The sequence below is a fragment of the Equus quagga genome, chromosome 6 (genome assembly GCF_021613505.1).
Source record: "Equus quagga isolate Etosha38 chromosome 6, UCLA_HA_Equagga_1.0, whole genome shotgun sequence".
Classification (NCBI taxonomy): domain Eukaryota; kingdom Metazoa; phylum Chordata; class Mammalia; order Perissodactyla; family Equidae; genus Equus; species Equus quagga.
This window is the reverse complement of record NC_060272.1, coordinates 70,463,057-70,481,666: the sequence shown is the minus strand read 5'-3', so window position 1 is coordinate 70,481,666 and position 18,610 is coordinate 70,463,057. Positions and strand designations below refer to the sequence as shown.

General features: G+C 35.5%; 1 protein-coding gene across 5 annotated transcripts in view; it reads left to right on the top strand.

Annotated features, from left to right (window-relative positions):
- Positions 1 to 18,610, top strand: part of BRCA2 (BRCA2 DNA repair associated) — a 64,623-nt gene that overhangs the window by 22,476 nt on the left and 23,537 nt on the right. For all 5 annotated transcript variants that reach the window (XR_006889054.1, XM_046664259.1, XM_046664258.1 and 2 more), the window contains exons 13-18: positions 4,966 to 5,035; positions 9,698 to 10,131; positions 10,585 to 10,766; positions 11,885 to 12,072; positions 15,010 to 15,180; positions 15,686 to 16,040. Coding sequence is in view for 4 of the 5 variants with exons in the window: in XM_046664259.1 (XP_046520215.1) it covers positions 4,966 to 5,035; positions 9,698 to 10,131; positions 10,585 to 10,766; positions 11,885 to 12,072; positions 15,010 to 15,180; positions 15,686 to 16,040 (1,400 nt within the window). In the remaining variant the exon portion in view is untranslated. The remainder of the gene's footprint in view (positions 1 to 4,965; positions 5,036 to 9,697; positions 10,132 to 10,584; positions 10,767 to 11,884; positions 12,073 to 15,009; positions 15,181 to 15,685; positions 16,041 to 18,610) is intronic.

The following is an 18,610-nucleotide window of genomic DNA, read 5'->3' as shown; positions in this document are numbered from 1 at the left end:
CTCATTTCTTTTGGGTGTATAGATAATTGGACAAGACTTTACAGTGTGATTTGTTAAATTTATATCTTGCCTTGTTTGTTATATGAGCTTTTTCTTCATAATACCTAGTATGATGCAGAGGTTCTCCATAATTGGGAAGTGTGAAATGATTGTAAAATACTGACTTTTTTAATAAAAGAGCTATGAGAATTTAGTAAGAACTTACAATAATTTAAAGCTTGAGTTTTAGAATCCAGTCAAGCTTTTGACCCTCACCATTCCGCCAAAATCGCTCTTTTTGAAGTCACATGGTGATCTCCATGTTGGCAAATCCAGCAGGTATTTCTGTGTCCTCATCTGACTCCATCTTTCAGCCACATTTGACATAGTTAATCACTCTTCCGAGACCACCGCATTCTCTTGGTTCTCCTCTTACGTGGCCTCTCCTTCTCAGCTGTCTTTGCTGGTTCTTCCTTAGTCTCTCCTTACTCCAAACATAGGAGTGTCCACGGCTCTATCCTTAGACCTCTCCTCTGCCTAAACTTCGGGGGCTACCAAAACTTCATCTGCAATCTTAGCCTATCCTTGAACTCCAGACTTACGTATTCATTTGCCAACTTGATACTTTTCTACTCATATTGCTAATATGCGTCTCAAAGTTAATATGGCCAGTGCTGAACTCCTGATTCCATCCCTGCCCCAAACCTGCCCTTTCTGATATCATTCCTTTCCCACTGCCATTTGGCCAGCTAATCACATCAAAACCTTGATGTCGTTTTTTACTCTTTTGCTTCCTCATACTCCACTCCCAACCCATGAACATGTCCTGTAGGTTCTGCCTATAAAATATAACAAGAAGCTGATAGTTCTTCTCACCCTTACCTCTACCATCTTCATCCAAGCCACTGTCATAGCTTCTAACTGATCTCCCATTTTTGCCTTTGCCCCTCCTCCAGGCTGTTCTCAACACAGCAACCAGAATCATCCTTTTAACACAAAGATCAGATCATGTCACTTGACTGCTTAAAACTCTCCCTGGGTTCCTATCTCGTTTAGACTGAAATCCGAAGTTCTTACCATGGAATGCTTGAAAATAGATAAAGCATATGTAACTATTGCTCACTATATATTTGATTCCTGGATTTGGAAAGGAAGGTTTCAGGTAGTGATGGATAAATGTATTAAACTGAAGAGGTTTAGTTCTGAAACACATGAGAGAAATCCCACAAGAAGCAGGAACACTTTGGAGTTTTCTAACTCATGTCTCATTTAATGGTAGAGATTTGAAAGTTATCTTAAAAACAGAATGATTTGAGTGTCCAGAAAACTGCATTTATTTCTGTTCTTTCTCCTGACTTAATAGTTCTCAAACCTTAGTATGCACAGGAATTCTGAACAGAGTTGAAAGCTAAAACCATGATTAGAGAAATATAAATAATTCCTAGGATAATTTTTACTATACTGAGTTGTTACTTGATAAATTGTGTTTAGAACCTGTGTAATATGTGACTTCTCTCCAGGTATTGAAAGAATAGTGTTAAATTGTATGCATATAGGCAAATTTGTCCTTCTAAAACAGTTGGTTTTGACATCGTTCTAGGGAGGAGTAAATGGAAGAACATGTATGTAATTCTAGCAGTGTTGCTATTTCATAAAATACTATCATAACTCCCTTTTTGGAATTATCTTGAGCCAGTAGATACTCAGTATTTATTTAGTTATCACATCTTATTTTTATTTTTTAAAGTGATTTTTTTTTACCATTATCATCTTCCACCATTTGCCAATGAATGATTCTTTTCCTTCTAATTTTATAGTATGAACATTTCACACAGAAAAATTGAGAATGTAATGAATAGCCATATAGCTGCCACCTATGTTCACTAGTTATTAATTTACTATATTTGTTTTATCGAATTACATATAATATGTGGATATATATAGTAATATGTCTCTGGGTATTTATATATCTTTTTTGCCAAAACATTTCACTGTTAGTTTCAAATATAATGACATTTCATAATAGTATAACCACAGAGCCATTATCACCGAAGAAAATTGCCTAATATCTGATAGAATCTAATCTACAGTAGTCTTCTTACATTTTTTATTTTTATTTTTTATGCCATTAGCACTTTAAGCTGTTAAGCACAACCTGGTTGTTTTGTAGACTGTCCCACCTTCTGGAATTTGTTTATTTCCTTGAGATATCATTTAACTTGTTGCTTGATTCCCTATTTGGATCAAAGACTTAATTAGGATTAGGTTGTGCATTTTTGGCAAGAATGCCTCATAGAGGAGTTGTCTATGTGTATTTCATCATATTGGGGGCACGTTATGTCAAATGATTTGATCACTTGGTTATGATGCTAACTACTAGATCACTTCATTGAAAAGATTTATTTTTCCATTTGCAATTAGCAGGTATTCTGTGGGAGGATTCTTTGGTACTGCAAGAATATCTGGTTTACCAGTCTTTCACTCAATTTTAACATCCATTGATAATATTTACCTAAGTCGATTATTTAATTGGAGGTTGAAAAATAGTGATTTTCAAATTCATTTATTCTTTATTCATTTATTAGCTGGGATTCTTCAGGAAGAAAGAGCTTTCCCTTAACAACTGGGGATGAACTATAGTTCTTCCTGAAAAGCCAGGGTAAATGCTTAATTCTTTGCCTTTCATTACCAATTTTTCAGAGTAAGGAATAGTTGTGTAATAACCACTGCGAATGATAGCAAATGAATTTTTTTCTTTCTCTGTTGAATAAAATTCATTTCTTACATTTTTAGTTATAATATGTATAAAGTTTAAAAGTAAAATATGTTATAAATAATGTTTATTTACAAAAAGAAAACATCCTTTTTGATTGATTTCAAATCATCCCAAATTTGAAAGTGGAAATCTCTTAATAATGTTTCCCAAGGGTTTTTTGTGTTTTTTAACATACTTTCATTGGCCTTTGAGCGCTTTCTTGCTTTTTTTTTAATCACAAAAGATTTTCTTAAGATGTCCTTGTAATTCCCTGCACCAATCCTAGAATTACCATTTCTCCAAAGATCCTTTCAGCAGTTAATAGTTTTTAAAAAGCAAGATTTGGGTGCTAGCTAGCTCATTGCTTCTGGTGTTATTATTTTTTTAATACTGAAATTCTTGATTCCTAATAACCTTAACATATTTACTTATTTGTTTTATCTTACAGTGTTGGTTCTCAAACTTTTTGGTCCAAAGACCTCTTTATACTCTTTAAGAATTGTTGAGGATCCCAAAGAGCATTTATTTGTGTAGATTACATCTCTTTGTATTTACCATATTTGAAATTAAAACTGAGAAATATTGTTAACATTGTGCATTGGTCATTTTGGAAATACTCACTGAGTTCTGCAGTTCTTCCAAACGTTGACCTGTTATTATACCATATTAAACAATCACTTTTGTTAATTTTACTACTAATTTAATCTGAAAAGTTTAAGTATTGGGAAGTTTCAGATAAAACCTTTCCAAAATTCTAATTTTTGTTTAAAAGCTTGAATTTTACCAATGGCAACAAATACTATCACTTGTTTTCCTTGTAGTGGCAAGCTATTTCATTCATTTTTGAGAAAATGTCTCCCAGATACGCAAGTCTGAATAACTCTAGTTTGTTGGTTATTCTTTCGAGTAAAAATGGAATTTTGTGGAAAAAATACTAGTGCAGTTCATATAAGTGCATTTCTTTCAGTCATCACACTAAAGTATACAGCAAGATACACCAGCAGTGCAAATGTCAACCTGATGAAAAAGATATATATAACTTATTATTATGATGATGATAGTTTTAACAACTTGAATCCCCTAAAAGGGTCATGGCTACCCCGCTCAGGGCTCCGTGGATCACCCTTTAAGAAGTACTGTTTTATAGTATATACATAGTAGTTTCAAATTTACAATACCAGTTACTACTAACAATAAAAGCACTAATGGAAGTTTGTGTTCTTTGCAGTTTTCTTCTTAAAGAATATATGTAATTAAGGATATATAGTCCACGTATTGTGTTCAAATGTCACTCAAAATAATTCTTTTGTATGTGGTTACGATTTGATAATTAGGTTAGATTCATTTGTTTTCAATTTCAGGATTTGCTTTTTCTTTTTTAATTTTATATTTGAATAAATAAAACATTTACATAGTTCATTTGTCAAAATTATAGAAAGGTTTACCTGGAGAAGTCTTGTTTACATCCCTGTCTGCTCCATACTGTTCACCACCTTCCCCACCTCTTGCTCATTATATAGGTAACCATCTTTAATGGGTTTTAGTTTATCCTTTTAGAGGTTTTTTTTTGTAAAAATCAGTAAATATGAGTATGAATATTCTCATTACCCTCCTTTCTTACTCAAAAGGTTTCAGTATCTACACTATTTTGTACCTTCTCTGTTGTTATTGTTTACTTTAGAATTTATCTAGAGATCACTCCTTAATGAGTACGTAAGATCTTCCTCATTCCTTTGTATGGTGCATAATACTTGGTCATGTGGCTATGTCAATGAATTCTAGTTTATTCAACCAATACCCTACTAATGGACTAGTTGAAGGTTTAAGAAGTACAATTTACATACTGAGAATGAATAATATCTAAAGTTTAGCTTTTAACCTTCATAAGACTAAATTTTAAATTTGATATTTGCAGTGACAATTAACTAACACCTTAGAGTTATGATTAACATCAGTTGACTAAATTTATGCTGATTTAATGTGTTTGTACTGTGAGTTATTTGGTATGTAGTCGCTATCAATTTGTGAATCAAACATTTCTTTTGATAGTTGTTTACTGAGCATCCGTTATATGCATTGAAAATTTTAAAGTCTGTCTCAAATTTTTCTATATAAATATTTACAATATTATGTAATAGACATAGGAAATAAAATCTCACATTAGATTTTCATTAAAATATAATGTAAAATACATTTTCATTAATGTATAATGTAAAATAATATTTTTCTAGGCACAATAAAAGATAGAAGATTGTTTATGCATCACATTTCTTTAGAGCCAGTTACCTGTGGACCCTTTTGGTAAGACATGTTTAAATTTTTTAAAATTATACTAATATAATGTAGGAAAAGCATGAGTTTTTTAAGTAAATATTTCTAAAAATAATGACACATATGCGATAAAGAAGTTAACACTTCCCTTTTTGAAAGCTTGCATCAGGATTAAATAATTCTTTACTTTGGTATACTTTATGGTGCTGTTCATGTTATTATTTCATCTTTTAGTTTTATAACAACTTTGTAAAGTAGAAAAACGTTTTATTTCAGTTTTATGAATGAGGTACTGAGGTTGAGGAGGATTAAGGAAATTACTCAAAATCAGTTAACAAAAAGATGGCATATATCGCAAATATTCATTTATCTCTTCTCCCTCTTAATACCCTGCTAAAATTTACTAACGGGAATTTTTTTTTTAATGTATAAATCCACAAGGACAGTGATCAGAAGAAATAAAATTTTGGAAGCCAAAAAGCGTGAATGACTTAGAAAGCTAAAACCTGACATTAGAGCAACAGAGAAGGTATTCAGTTTCCCCTAAAGAACCTGAGAAAGACTCAAACTGGCAGCAACATGTACTTCTGAAGGTGAGGTAGAAAGTAGGAAAATTAGTTGACATTCTGTTTAAGAAACATCTATATCCCCTCCCCTACTGCAGGCAGGCAGTTATCCCTCTTCCCATGAAGACCAGAAGGGTGTTCTCTGGTGAAGATGAATTGGAGGGATTCTGAATTGGGAGTAGGGACACTAGGCATAATTGAGGGGAGGGTACTGAAAACAGATTAAGTAAAAATCTTTGTATAGAGTAGGGAGACTCCCTAGCCTCCTTCCCACACTTGGCTCCCAAATGCTGGCAGCTAGGCCTCTAGGCAGAAGACTGGGAGATTTTTTTGTCTGGGGAACATGACGAGCCCAACAGAAAAGACTAAAAATACTGACAGTTGCACGTACTCAAATGAAACAGCATAGCCAGACAGTGAAGCCAACAATTGACAAGCCCCACCAGCACACAGCTTCCAGTCAGCTATTCAGTGCTTCGTTCTTAAATAAGAAAAGATAATCAAGGATCAGTGGTCATTGGAAGAGAGCCTCTGTGAAAGATAGTATCCAAAGTGTAAAACCAAAACAGAAGAAAAGGAACTTAGAAGAAATAGACCATGCAAGGAGAAGAAAACTTCAAAAAAAAAAACACTAATATTCTCAGGAAAGAGAACAAGTTGCATCCTTAAAATAAGAACAAGTTGCTATAAAAAGAACTTTTAGAAATTAAAAATATGATGGCACAAATAAAGTAACTCAGTGGAAGTAATAGAAAATAAAAGTTATGAAAGCTCCCAGAGTGTAGAACAAAAAGAAAAAGAGGAAAAAAGGAGTGAAAAGATAATCAGAAAAGTCAGTTCTGTAGGTCTAACATGTAAAAATTTGGAATTTAAGGAACAGGTGAAATGAAGGGAGAAATTTTCAAAGAAATAATTTGAGATATTTTATTAGTACTGAAGGACGTGATTTTCCTTGATTAAAAGGGCCCTCTGAGTGAGCACAGCAATAAAAATGACCCACGTTAAGGCGCATCCTTGTGAAATTTGAGAATACTAGCGGCAAAGAGGAACCTTAAATTTTCCAGAGGGCAAAAAATCAGGTTTCAGACAAAGTTGCAAGAGTCATAATGGCACAAATCCTCTCACCATTAACAATGGAAGCTAGAAGATTATAAGTTCTATAACGTCTATTACAGAGCAATCCCTTTAAAATTCTGAGAGAAAATAATTTCCGACCTAGATTCCTGTCACTGAGCAAAGTATCAAATAGGAGTGAGGATAGACATTTTTCGGATGCAAAGTACCAAAAGGTTTATCTCCCATGCACTTTTTTCAGGAAGCTAACTAAAACAAGTTCATAAATCAAGGAGGAGGAAGATAAGAGATTTTAAGAAACAAATTCAACATAGGCGAGAGACAAAGGGAGCCATCAGGATGATATTGAAGGAGACCCAGGGTTATAGCTGTGTTGCTAATCCTAGACAGGAAGGATTTTTTTTGTGTGAAAATGAAATACATTTGGGAATGGAAGAATAGAGCTCTGGGAGAGTTTGCCTACAAGATAAAATTAAAGCAGAACCTGAAGTATTTTTACTGTGTTAAGAAACTTCTTGGTAAAGATGGTGAATTGAGCATACTCATCTACTTTCATTGCCTCCAAAATTTTACCAAAACAACAGTGAGGGAACTTACACAGACACACCCCCAAACATGGAGAATGGGAGAGGAGACCACAATGACTCAATTTTCAGAGCATATGGGAGAAAACTGACTCGAAGCTGGTAGGTAGTGAGGAGAGGAGAGAAGCAACCATTTTACGCTAGAGAAGCCTCAAAAGGTCGGTATCTATGAATCTTCAGAATTGGGTGGTGAAGAAAGAAGGAACCAAAACAAGGGTATAAGTTGAAAATATGTTTAAGAGCAATCAGACCCCTCCTTCACTCCATGAAGCTGGGCAACTACCTCTTGTCCACTCTTAACAGAAATTAGAGATCGATTGTCCAGAGAGGGTACAACAGGGGCTTTCTCTGTTAGTGAACACACTAGGTACAGTTGAAGGCAGGAGTAATGTAATGAAAGCAAGGGGATTAAGTTAATGTATCATACTGAATGTTGGGTATCCTCTCCCCCAAGTCCTCTTCTCTCACTCAGCTTCCAGAATGCTGGTAGCTAAGTTTCCACTGTTGGAAGCTTCAGTTAATCTACAGTGTAGCATACAATCAGCAACTCCCATCTATGTACCAAGAGCTTCCAAACTACTTTTTGATCCCCGACAAAGAGCTATGTCTTCAATTTCCGTAGTGGCTTTTTAATAGAAAAGGTCAAGAAGAAGCAGTTACAGAGATGTCACTTAGAGACAATAGATGTAAATATCATAGAAGCATCTAAAGTTGTAGAAAGCAGTTGTGAAACCTTTTCTACCTGGTAAATTTTTAAGCCCGAAGATATGGCTTACTTGTGGCATTGTTGAAAAAAGTCATTGAACTGTATTTTTGAAACATATTTCTCAGCAGGCTACACCTTGGAGATGTGGGTTCAGTTCTGGACCACCAGAATAAAGTGAAAATCACAATAAAGCGAGTCACACGAATATTTTGGTTTCCCAGTGTGTATAAAAGTTATGTTTAGGGGCCGGCCCAGTGGTGCAGCAGTTAAGTTCGCATGTTCTCCTTTGGCGGCCTGGGGTTTGCCAGTTCGGATCCCGGGTGAGGACATGGCACTGCTTGGCATGCCATGCTGTGGTAGGCGTCCCACGTATAAAGTAGAGGAAGATGGTCACAGATGTTAGCTCAGGGCCAGTCTTCCTCAGAAAAAAGAGGAGGAATGGCAGCAGATGTTAGCTCAGGGCTGATCTTCCTCAAAAAAACAAAAGCAAAAACAACAACAAAAAGTTATGTTTATATTATACCGTAGTCTGTTAAGTGTGCAGTAGCATTATGTTTAAAAAAAATGGACATACCTTAATTAAAAAATACTGTATTGCCAAAAAATGCTAACCGTCATCTGAGCCTTCAGCAAGTCATAATCTTTGCTGGTAGAGAGTCTTGTCTCAATGTTGTTGGCTGCTGACTGATCAGGTGGTGGTTGCTGAAGGTTGGAGAGGCTGTGGCAATTTCTTAAAATAAGACCATAATGAAGTTTGCTGCATCAACTGACTTCCTTTAATGAACAATTTCTCTGTAGCATGTGATGCTGTTTGATAGGATTTTACCCACAGTGGAACTTCTTTGAAAATTGGAGTCAATCGTCCCAACCCTGTCACTGCTTTATTAACTAAGTTTATGTAATAGTCTAAATTCTTTGTTGTCATTGCAACGTTCTTCACAGCATCTTCGCCAGGATAGATTTCGTCTCAAGAACCCACTTTGTTTGCTCATCATAAAAAGCAACTCCTCACCCATCTAAGTTTTATCATGAGATTGCAGCAATTCACTTGTATCCTCAGGCATCACTTCTAGTTCTCGTGCTGTTTCCTCCACACCTGCAGTTACTTTTTTCACTGAAGGCTTGAACCACTCAAAATCATCCAGATTTCTTCCCTGACAACATATTCATTCATCCACCTACCTATTTGACATTTTTATTTGAGTGACTGTAATAAACATCTTAAACTTAACGTTTCCAAAGCTCATGTCCCTTACTCTAATCTGTTTTCCTATAAAAGCAAAACTCCAACAAGTCTGCTTTCAAAATATACCCTACATCCAATCACTTCTCACCACTTCTCCCCCTAACGCCTAGATCGAGTCACCATAAAACTCCCTGGATTATTTCAATAGAAGTGGTGTCCCTGCTTCTGCCTCTGCTTCCCTCCTCCCCCATTCATATCCCCATACGTGTTTCTCTGGTAAAGGAGGTCAGTAAGGAGTACTGTGATAGAACGGGAGGGGACAAACAGAATCCTTGTTTGACAGATTCTTAAATGATGTGAGGAAGGTGGTAAAGTCAAAGACTGTGTGAGTAATAGTTATAGACTTGAAAAGTGTATTATTGTTTTGGTTGGCAACCGTGATGAAGTGCAAAACAGTTACTAGAATAGGATTGCTATGTAGGAATTGAGAGTCTACCAAAAAATGCATATTCCGAAACATATATGTGTACACTTAATGGTAAATAATCAAATTTAAATATTTTCTCCTCATTGTAGCACAACTAAGGAACGGCAAGAAATACAGAAGCCAAATTTTACTGCACCTGGTCAAGAATTTTTATATAATTCTCATTTTTATGAACATCTGACTTTGGAAAAATCTTCAAGCAATTTATCAGTTTCAGGGCAGCCATTTTATAAGGCTCCTGCCACAAGAAATGAAAAAAGGAGACACTCGCTTACTACAGGCAAACCGAGGAAAATCTTTGTCCCACCTTTTAAAACTAAATCGCATTTTCACAGAGATGAATGCTGTGTTAGCAGGAATACTCAGTTAGAGGAGAACAAACTCAACCAAAAAAACATAGATGAACATGGCTCTGGTGATAGTGAAAATAATATTAACGACAGTGAAACGTGTCAGTTGAACAAAAGTAGCTCCAATCAAGCAGCAACTATGACTTTCACAAAGTGGGAAGAGGAGCCTTTAGGTATTATGTGAAAATTTGTGTGACACGTTTGCCTTTCAGTTAGATATTTCTTATATTAAATAATGCCTTGAGGGTTTTTCCCCTTTTGTGATGATTAATAATTTCAAAACCTTTTTTAGTGCTTTAGATTTTTCGAGGTCTTAACATTAGATTTAAATTAGTTTAATGTTTTCTTTCAAAGATAACTACTTGTGGGACTTTATTTTTAAAAAAACTCTTAGACATACAATCTAGGACTGCTATTAGAATGTATTTTTTTAATCAGACTAGTAATTTTCTTCCAAATTTGAAATAAGAGTAACAGATGTATTTCTCTTCTTTACAAGTTGAAACTTTTTTTATCCCTGAAGATTTAAAGTTAGGGCAAATTGATACATATGATTTTATAGAATAGGGGTTGTACTTTTTAAATTTTATGTTCAATTTTATTTTTTGCTGTTTATTCCTTAATAGATTTAATTACCAATCTTCAGAATGCCAGAGATAAACAGGATATGCGAATTAAAAAGAAACAAAAACAACATATTTTTCCACAGCCAGGCAGTCTGTATCTTGCAAAAACGTCCAGTGTGCCTAGAATCTCTCTGAAAGCAGCAGTAGGAGGCCACGTTCCCTCCGCATATTCCCATAAACAGGTACGCTTTGTCTACAGTGTGAAGAGCTTTTATAGCAAAGTGTAATTTTATCAGTCGATGTCTCCAAGTTGTTCTGTTTAAAGAATGAACAAATTAATACAGGGATGGATGAATGAAATCATCGTGCTTCCTAATCAACCTGCAGTGGTAGCCTCCCTCTCTGCTGGCCTGCCTTATCCTGCCAAAGTGATCTGTGCTTCAAAATTACTGCTTCCCTTCCCCCTTCAAAACTTACTCTCAGCTAGATGTTAGAGGAAAGTAGACTCATTGAATTTAAAGTATGAATAACTTATAGCTCTGAACCTTCTAAGAGCTATTTACATTTTTAAAAGACGATTCTAATTAAGCCCGTGCTGTCTAGTTAGAATTTTAGGAGATGAAATGGAATGGAGAGGTGAAAATAATATTGATAATATTAATAGGTAACAGTATTTTCTGTGTGCTAGGCACTCTTCTAAGAGTATACGTGCATTGGTTATACCTCACTTAATCTTCACAAGCACCCTAAAAAAAGGCACCATTATTTTGTCCATCATTTTACAGATGAGAAGACTGAAGTATAGAGAGGGTTAAGTAATGGCCCCAAAGTCACTTAACTAATAAGTAGAGAGCCACAATTCCAAAGCAGAGAGTCTGACTCCAGAGTCAAGCCTGAACAAAGGAAAAGATACTTTGGGGTTAGGCATGCTGGGGTGAAAGTAAGGTCCTTGAAAGTAGGCCAGGCCTGTGTAGAAATCTAACCTTCTGAGGTCAAATTCACCAAAATACTTATACTTTTAACTGATCTTTTCCTTCTAAATATTTGAACTTAAGAGGTTACTGAAAACATTGCTTTTTTATCCCCACAATGACTTCCTATGGCAGATGTAGCAGGAGGCATGTACACAAGGGATATGAAAAAGGGGCAGCAGACTCTTGAATGTGTGGGTCATTTATATTACATTAAAACTTTTAGCTTCTAATAAGTTACATATTTTTATAGTGAATATTTTAATATTTAAATGAAAAAATTTTGGTAAATTCACCTTTGGTTTGTTATTGTTTTTAGTCTATGAAACATGCTCTTGTTTGATTTTTTTCATTCATTATCAAATTTTTCTATCATTTATTTTATGCAGCTGTATATGTTTGGCGTTTCTAAACATTGCGTAAAAATTAACAGCAAAAATGCAGGATCTTTTCAGTTTCTCACTCAGGATTACTTTGGTAAGGAAACCTTATTGGCTGGAAAGGGAATACAGTTGGCTGATGGTGGATGGCTCATACCCTCCAATGATGGAAAGGCTGGAAAAGAAGAATTTTATAGGTATTCTATGCAAAAAGAGATTTTTTTGTTAATTTTTATATCATCCCTCTCTTCCTCACAAGTCTCTCATTTTTTCTCTTTCCTTATCTCTGTTGAACTTAAAAAGAAATCAAATTTTTTACATTGAATCATTTTCAGTGCATTGTAGTTGTAGTTCACTGACATTCTGTTGAAATCTTTTGAAAAGTGAATTATAGTTTCTCTTGGAATTTAATGAATTGATATTTTTTAAATTAGGACTTTTTTATGGATTTATAAAATAAAGAATGATAAAAGTTAGATTTGAGTTGGCTTTATCATAGATACACACACACATCATATTCTGTTTCATTGTGTATTTCAATAAATATATAAATATAAAAGTTAAACAGAAATACTTAAATATCAGTCATACCAAATAGCTAGGAAACTCCAGTGCCCTAAAACATCAACAATTTAGAAACTGTATAACCTCTTATGATTCTAATATTTATACAAACATAATTTAACATTTTTGCTGTTAGAAATGTATTACCTAATGCCAATGGCAAGAGACAGGAAACCTTTCTCCAGTACCCTTATTTGTAAAAATCTCTTATGTCTTTCCATAATTTATAGTTTGGGGAAAGTGGTAAAACAGTTTTCCTTAATTTTTTTTAATAATGTTTCTTGGAGTATTTTAAAACAGGAACGTTAACTTATATCTTGCAACTGTCTTACATAACAAGTATCTGCTATTGATTCTAGTTGGAAAAGTATGGTAAAACATTTGTATTATTTTCTTGGTTTAAGTAGACTGCATAGTGTAGAGCTTAGGAATCAGGTGGGGATGGTTCATAACATTTGAGTGTTGAAGCTTTTATTGTCTTTTTGATCATTCAAGAAATATTTATTGAACACCTACTATGTGCCAGGTACTATTCTGGGTACTAGGGATAACAAAACAAAAAACCTCTGCCCTAATAAGTCATATGTTCTAGTAGATGGGTCTAGGGTAGGGAAAGAAAATTTTGAAAAGAAATACATAAATTGTATAGTATATTAGAAGGTGGTAAATACCATGAAGGTAAATAAAGCTGGAAAGGGAGTAGAGAGAGTTGGGTGAGAAGAGGTGCAATTTTTTAAATAGACTAAGTATCAGTAGGCTTCACTGAGTCAGTGAAGTATGATCAATGACCTGAAGGAGATCAAGGGAGTGAGCATAGGACCAATCTGGGGAAAGCATCCCAAGCTCTAAGAGGGAAGCTTGCTTGAAGTATTTAAAGAACAGGAGGGAAGTTACTGTAGCTGGAGTAGAGTGGGTAGGAGAAGAGTAGTAGTAGATGAGGTAAAGAGGTAGGACCTTATAGACCTTTATAAGAACTTTGGCTTTTACTCCCAGTAACCATTTATACCCTGAGTAAACCGTTAGAATGTTTAAAGCAGAAGGAGGACGTCATCTGATTTATTTTTGAAAGAGTGACTCAGGCTGTTTGTTGAGATTAGACTATAGGGAGAGGCAAGAATGAAAGCAGAGAGCACTTAGAAACCTATTGCAGTAATCCAGGTGAGAAATGGTTGCTTGGAGCAAGGATGTAGCAATGGAGTTGGTGAAAAGCAGTTGAATTCTGGATATATTTTGAAGGTGGCACTATCAGGATTTGTTCAAGGATTCGAGGAAGAGTGTGAGAGAAAGAGGAGAGTAAGGATGGCTCCAAAGATTTTGGCTTTAGCAGCTGGAAGGGTACAAGTTACTGTGTACTGAGAATTGAGAACACTGAAGATGGAAGGGAAATGGAGAGTTCAGTTGGGGAAACTTGAAATTTGAGATATTGGTAGACATCCAAGTGGAGATATTTAATAGGCAGTTGGATATGCAAGTCTGGAGTTCGTAGGTGAAGTATAGGCCAGAGAAATCGATTTGAGAGCTGTCAGCATATAGATGGAATTTAAAGCCATGAAAAAAAGACTGAGAAAGAGCAACCCAAAAGTTAGAAGTAAATGCCAAAGAGTGTGGTGTGTTGCAAGCTAGTGAAGACACAGCTTCAGGGAATAGAGAATGACCAGTTATGTCAATTGCTACTGATAGGTAAAGTAAGATGAGGACTGAGAATTAACCACTGGATTTAGCATAGAGATCATTACTAACCTTAATAAAAATAATTCAGTAGATTGGTGGGGTGAAAGCCTCATCAGAATGCAATAAAAACAGCAGTGGAAGAAGAGGATTTGGAGAGAGAATAGTCAGTTCTTTCAGGAATTGCAAAAAGAGCTGCAGAGAAAGGGGCAGTATCTGGAGAAGAAAGTAGGATCAAAGGGTGTTAGTTTTGTTTTGTTTGTTTTAAGGTAGAAAAAAACTACCTTCTATATGTTGATGGAAATTGTCCAGTAGAGGAGAAAGAAATTGAGATGCAAGAGATGCAGGAGAGAGAAGAGGAATTTCCTAAATCAATATCCCAGGCAAGAAAGAGTGGGAGCTAGTGTACAAATGTCAGGAGAAGGCAAAGTGTAAGCGTACAGATGCTGGTGGGTTGATAGATGTGAGGATGGAAGCTTATGGAAGTTCTCTTGATTACTTCTGTTTCCTTGGTACTAAGAGTGAGAATGGGAAAGGAAGAAGAGTTAGAGATTTGAGCAGAGCAGGGAAGATATCAAGAAGAGCACCAGGACTAGGGAAGGAAGTGTTTAGATGACTTCTAAAAACAATTTCTTTAATAAGAAAAATAATCTAAAATATAATTATTTTAAATGAAGGATCTCATTTTCCAGTTGAAATAAATTATATCGACTGAGATGTTAAGGACAATTATTAGTACATTTTGATACATGTCAAATCATTTTCTAAAATTACATTACTTGACTCAAAAACTTCTATGATCTTGTACAGTTTAGTTTTTTGTGCAAAGAATAGTCATGGTTATTGAATTCGATATCATCTTATGTGGTTTTTATGATATTATTCTACCTTTATTTGTTCAGGGCTCTGTGTGACACCCCAGGTGTGGATCCAAAGCTTATTTCTAGAGTTTGGGTCTATAATCACTATAGATGGATTGTATGGAAACTGGCAGCTATGGAATTTGCCTTTCCTAAGGAATTTGCTAATAGATGCCTAACCCCAGAACGAGTGCTCCTTCAACTAAAGTACAGGCAAGTTTAAAACATTACATTATGTAATCATATACTATGGTATGATTCAGACTTCTATGCAGTCTGTGACTTCCATGTCATAGAGGTACACCAGCCAGTTGTTGATGACAGTTGCCATCCCATGCTGCTGTTGAGATGTATGGAGCAGCTCTCTTATCCTACCCCAGCCCTACTTAAGAGAAATCACACATTCATACACCTCTTTCCTCCCTCTTCCCTCACCCCCTCCTTAACCTCTTGGCCTGTGAGAAGAATATGAATTACTAATTTGGTCCACTATTTGAGGATTGCTAATAAAGCGTTTTTGCACTTTTTGGTTTAATATTGAATTCATATTTTAACAGTATGAAACAATATATTGCTAGCTAACAAATTTTAAATTCTCTTCTGTCTCAGTACATCAATAAAAGTCTTTTATTTTTATTCTCAATTATTCAGTGACTTATTACAATGAAATTCTAGACTCCACAATGCCTAAAATATGCATTTTTGTTTTTATTTTTAGATATGATATAGAAATTGATAGAAGCAGAAGATCAGCTATAAAAAAGATAATGGAAAGGGATGACACAGCTGCAAAAAGACTTGTTCTGTGTGTTTCTGAAATAATTTCATCCAGTACAGATATATCTGAAACTTCTAGCAGTAAAACTAGGAGTGTGGATACCAAAAAAGCAGACATTATTGAACTTACAGATGGATGGTATGCTATTAAGGCCCACTTAGATCCTCCCCTCTTAGCTCTCCTGAAGAACGGTAGACTGACGGTGGGTCAGAAGATTATTATTCACGGAGCAGAACTGGTGGGCTCTCCTGATGCCTGTACACCTCTCGAAGCCCCAGAATCTCTTATGTTAAAGGTAAATTAAATTAATGCACACTCTTGGTAAAAATCTATCACTGGTTCAGTTAAATTCCAGAGAGGTTTTACATTTAAAATTTTAAATTTACTAATACCTATTAAGGATATTGATTGAGCTAACATGAGGCAGTTGGCAATTAAAGAGCAGGAGTAAATTTGCACCAGGTGTTCGATTTTGGTACTGATAGCCCTTGCTGTCATCTTGTTCTCATGGTGTTGCTCTGTTTCCACCCTGATTACTCGATCAGATCTCTATTCCAGTGTGATTAGAGAATTAGATTTCAGTGATTCTTGAGTGTATAATAATAAAATATATCTTTCCTCTCTATGTAGATTTAAACTTATGTAACAGGACTTTGTCATGTCAAATAGTCTGCAATATTGCTATCAGAAATTACTGCCATTATTGCACATTCAGATTCACTTATGAGGAAACCTTGTAAGGAATTTACTTCTGTTGTATTCTGGATTACTCTAATTCAGAAAAGCATTTTATAAATTAAACCTTGTAAGGAATTTACTTCTGTTGTATTCTGGATTACTCTAATTCAGAAAAGCATTTTATAAATTAAACAATTTTAAAGTAAAGAGATACTTTGTCATTAACTCCACATTAGGCTGCTTTTAGTTAAGCTGAAACAGGCTTGTGTTTTATCTTGCTTAGAATATCAACGTTGCAGGGACTTTCCATTTTTTGTTTTTATCAAATCAATGCATGTGGATAATTTTGAAACTCAAATAATATAAGGCTTATGGCCAAAGAAAAGCAGCCACTGATGCAACCCTGCCTAACCCCTATTTGTGCTCCCCAGAGGCAACCACTTCAATCCCCTTGGCTGTTTCTTTTGCTGATACTGCTCTCTCTGTCTGCTTTCTCCTTCAGTTTAGATGTCTAATTAACTGTTAGCTTCCTGCTATGAAAGATGAGAATTTAACTCTCTTATACCAATATTGCCACATATTTCTCTTCCCCCATCACCCCATATTAATATAGTATAATTTTTAGCAAAGTCTGTATCCAATGTTTACGTTATAATGACTGTGAAAATTATTTTTTGCCACTTGACATATGATATACTATGATTACATATCTTTTCAACTTACTTTCCCTGTCTTGCTTGTTTTGTTTTTCTTAATTTTCTGTATCCTTGTCACCAACTCATTCCTACACAGGAGCTATAAAAATCATCTCAATATGGTAAAATACCTTTATCAGTTTCATTTCTTTTTCTTGGAGATCTCTGGGCCTGTCTGTATTCCCTCTCCATTCTGAAGTGGTTATTTTCTTTTTCTTTTCTTTTTTTTTTTTTAAGATTTTTTTTCCTATTTCTCCGCAAAGCCCCGTGGTACATAATTGTATATTCTTTGTTGTGGGTCCTTCTAGTTGTGGCATGCGGGACGCCACCTCAGCATGGTTTGATGAGCAGTGCCATGTCCGCGACCAGGATTCGAACCAACAAAACACTGGGCCGCCTGCAGCGGGGCACGCGAACTTAACCACTCGGCCACGGGGCCAGCCCCTGAAGTGGTTATTTTCTTTGTATGCTGCACAGCTATCATTCTGGGAATTATTTTCACTTCTTTCTGTGTTAGAAGTCCGGTTTTCTGGATTCCATGTCTTTCTAGATTTATCAAGGGTTCACAATCCCCAGAGTCATATTGAGAAAGGGGATATGCAGCTTTTTGAGGTGTTTTTCTAAGTTTGGCTGAATATAGAATTCCAGGTTGAAATAATTCCTTCAGAATTTTGAAGACATTTCCTCTTGATACCTTTTTTTTTTTTAAGTAAGATTAGCCCTGAGCTAACATCTGCTGCCAATCCTCCTCTTTTTGTGGAGGAAGACTGGCCTTGAGCTAACATCCGCACCCATCTTCCTCTACTTTATATGTGGGACGCCTGCCTCAGCATGGCTTGCCAAGTGGTGCCATGTCTGCACCCAGGATCTGAACCGGTGAACCCCGGGCCGCCAAAGCGGAATGTGTGAACTCAACCGATGCGCCACTGGCCTGGCCTCCGTTTCCTCTGATATCTTTTGCTTCTAATATGGCTTCTGCTAAGTTCAGTGCTATTTTTATTCCCAGTCCTTCACTATCTGATCTGTTTCTAAGATCGTTTGCCACCAGTATTCCAAAATTTCATAATAAAGTACTTTGGTGTCATCCTTTTTTAAAAAAATAAAATCGTTGTCCTGCGTACACAGTGGCAAACAATCTGTAAACACATGTCCTTCCTTGAGTTCTGAGAAATTTTTCTGAAGTAGTTCTTTAGTAATTTCTTCCCTTCTGTTTTTTTCTCTTCATTTTTCTTGAACTTTTGTTGTTTGGGCTCTAGGCCTCTTAGATTGGTCCTCTGGTTTTCTCATCTTTTCTCCTATTTTCTGTTTGGTGATCTTCTTCCCCCCCCCCCCCCCCCCCCCAGTTTCAAATTCTTAATCTAATCTTCTAATCCCTAAAGTAAATTTGTGGCCATTGGTATAGTTTTTGATTTTAAGGAGACTTTTATTATTTCCTAAATGTTTCCTTTTTTATTACATCTGATTCTTGTTTCACAGATACAATATCTTCTCA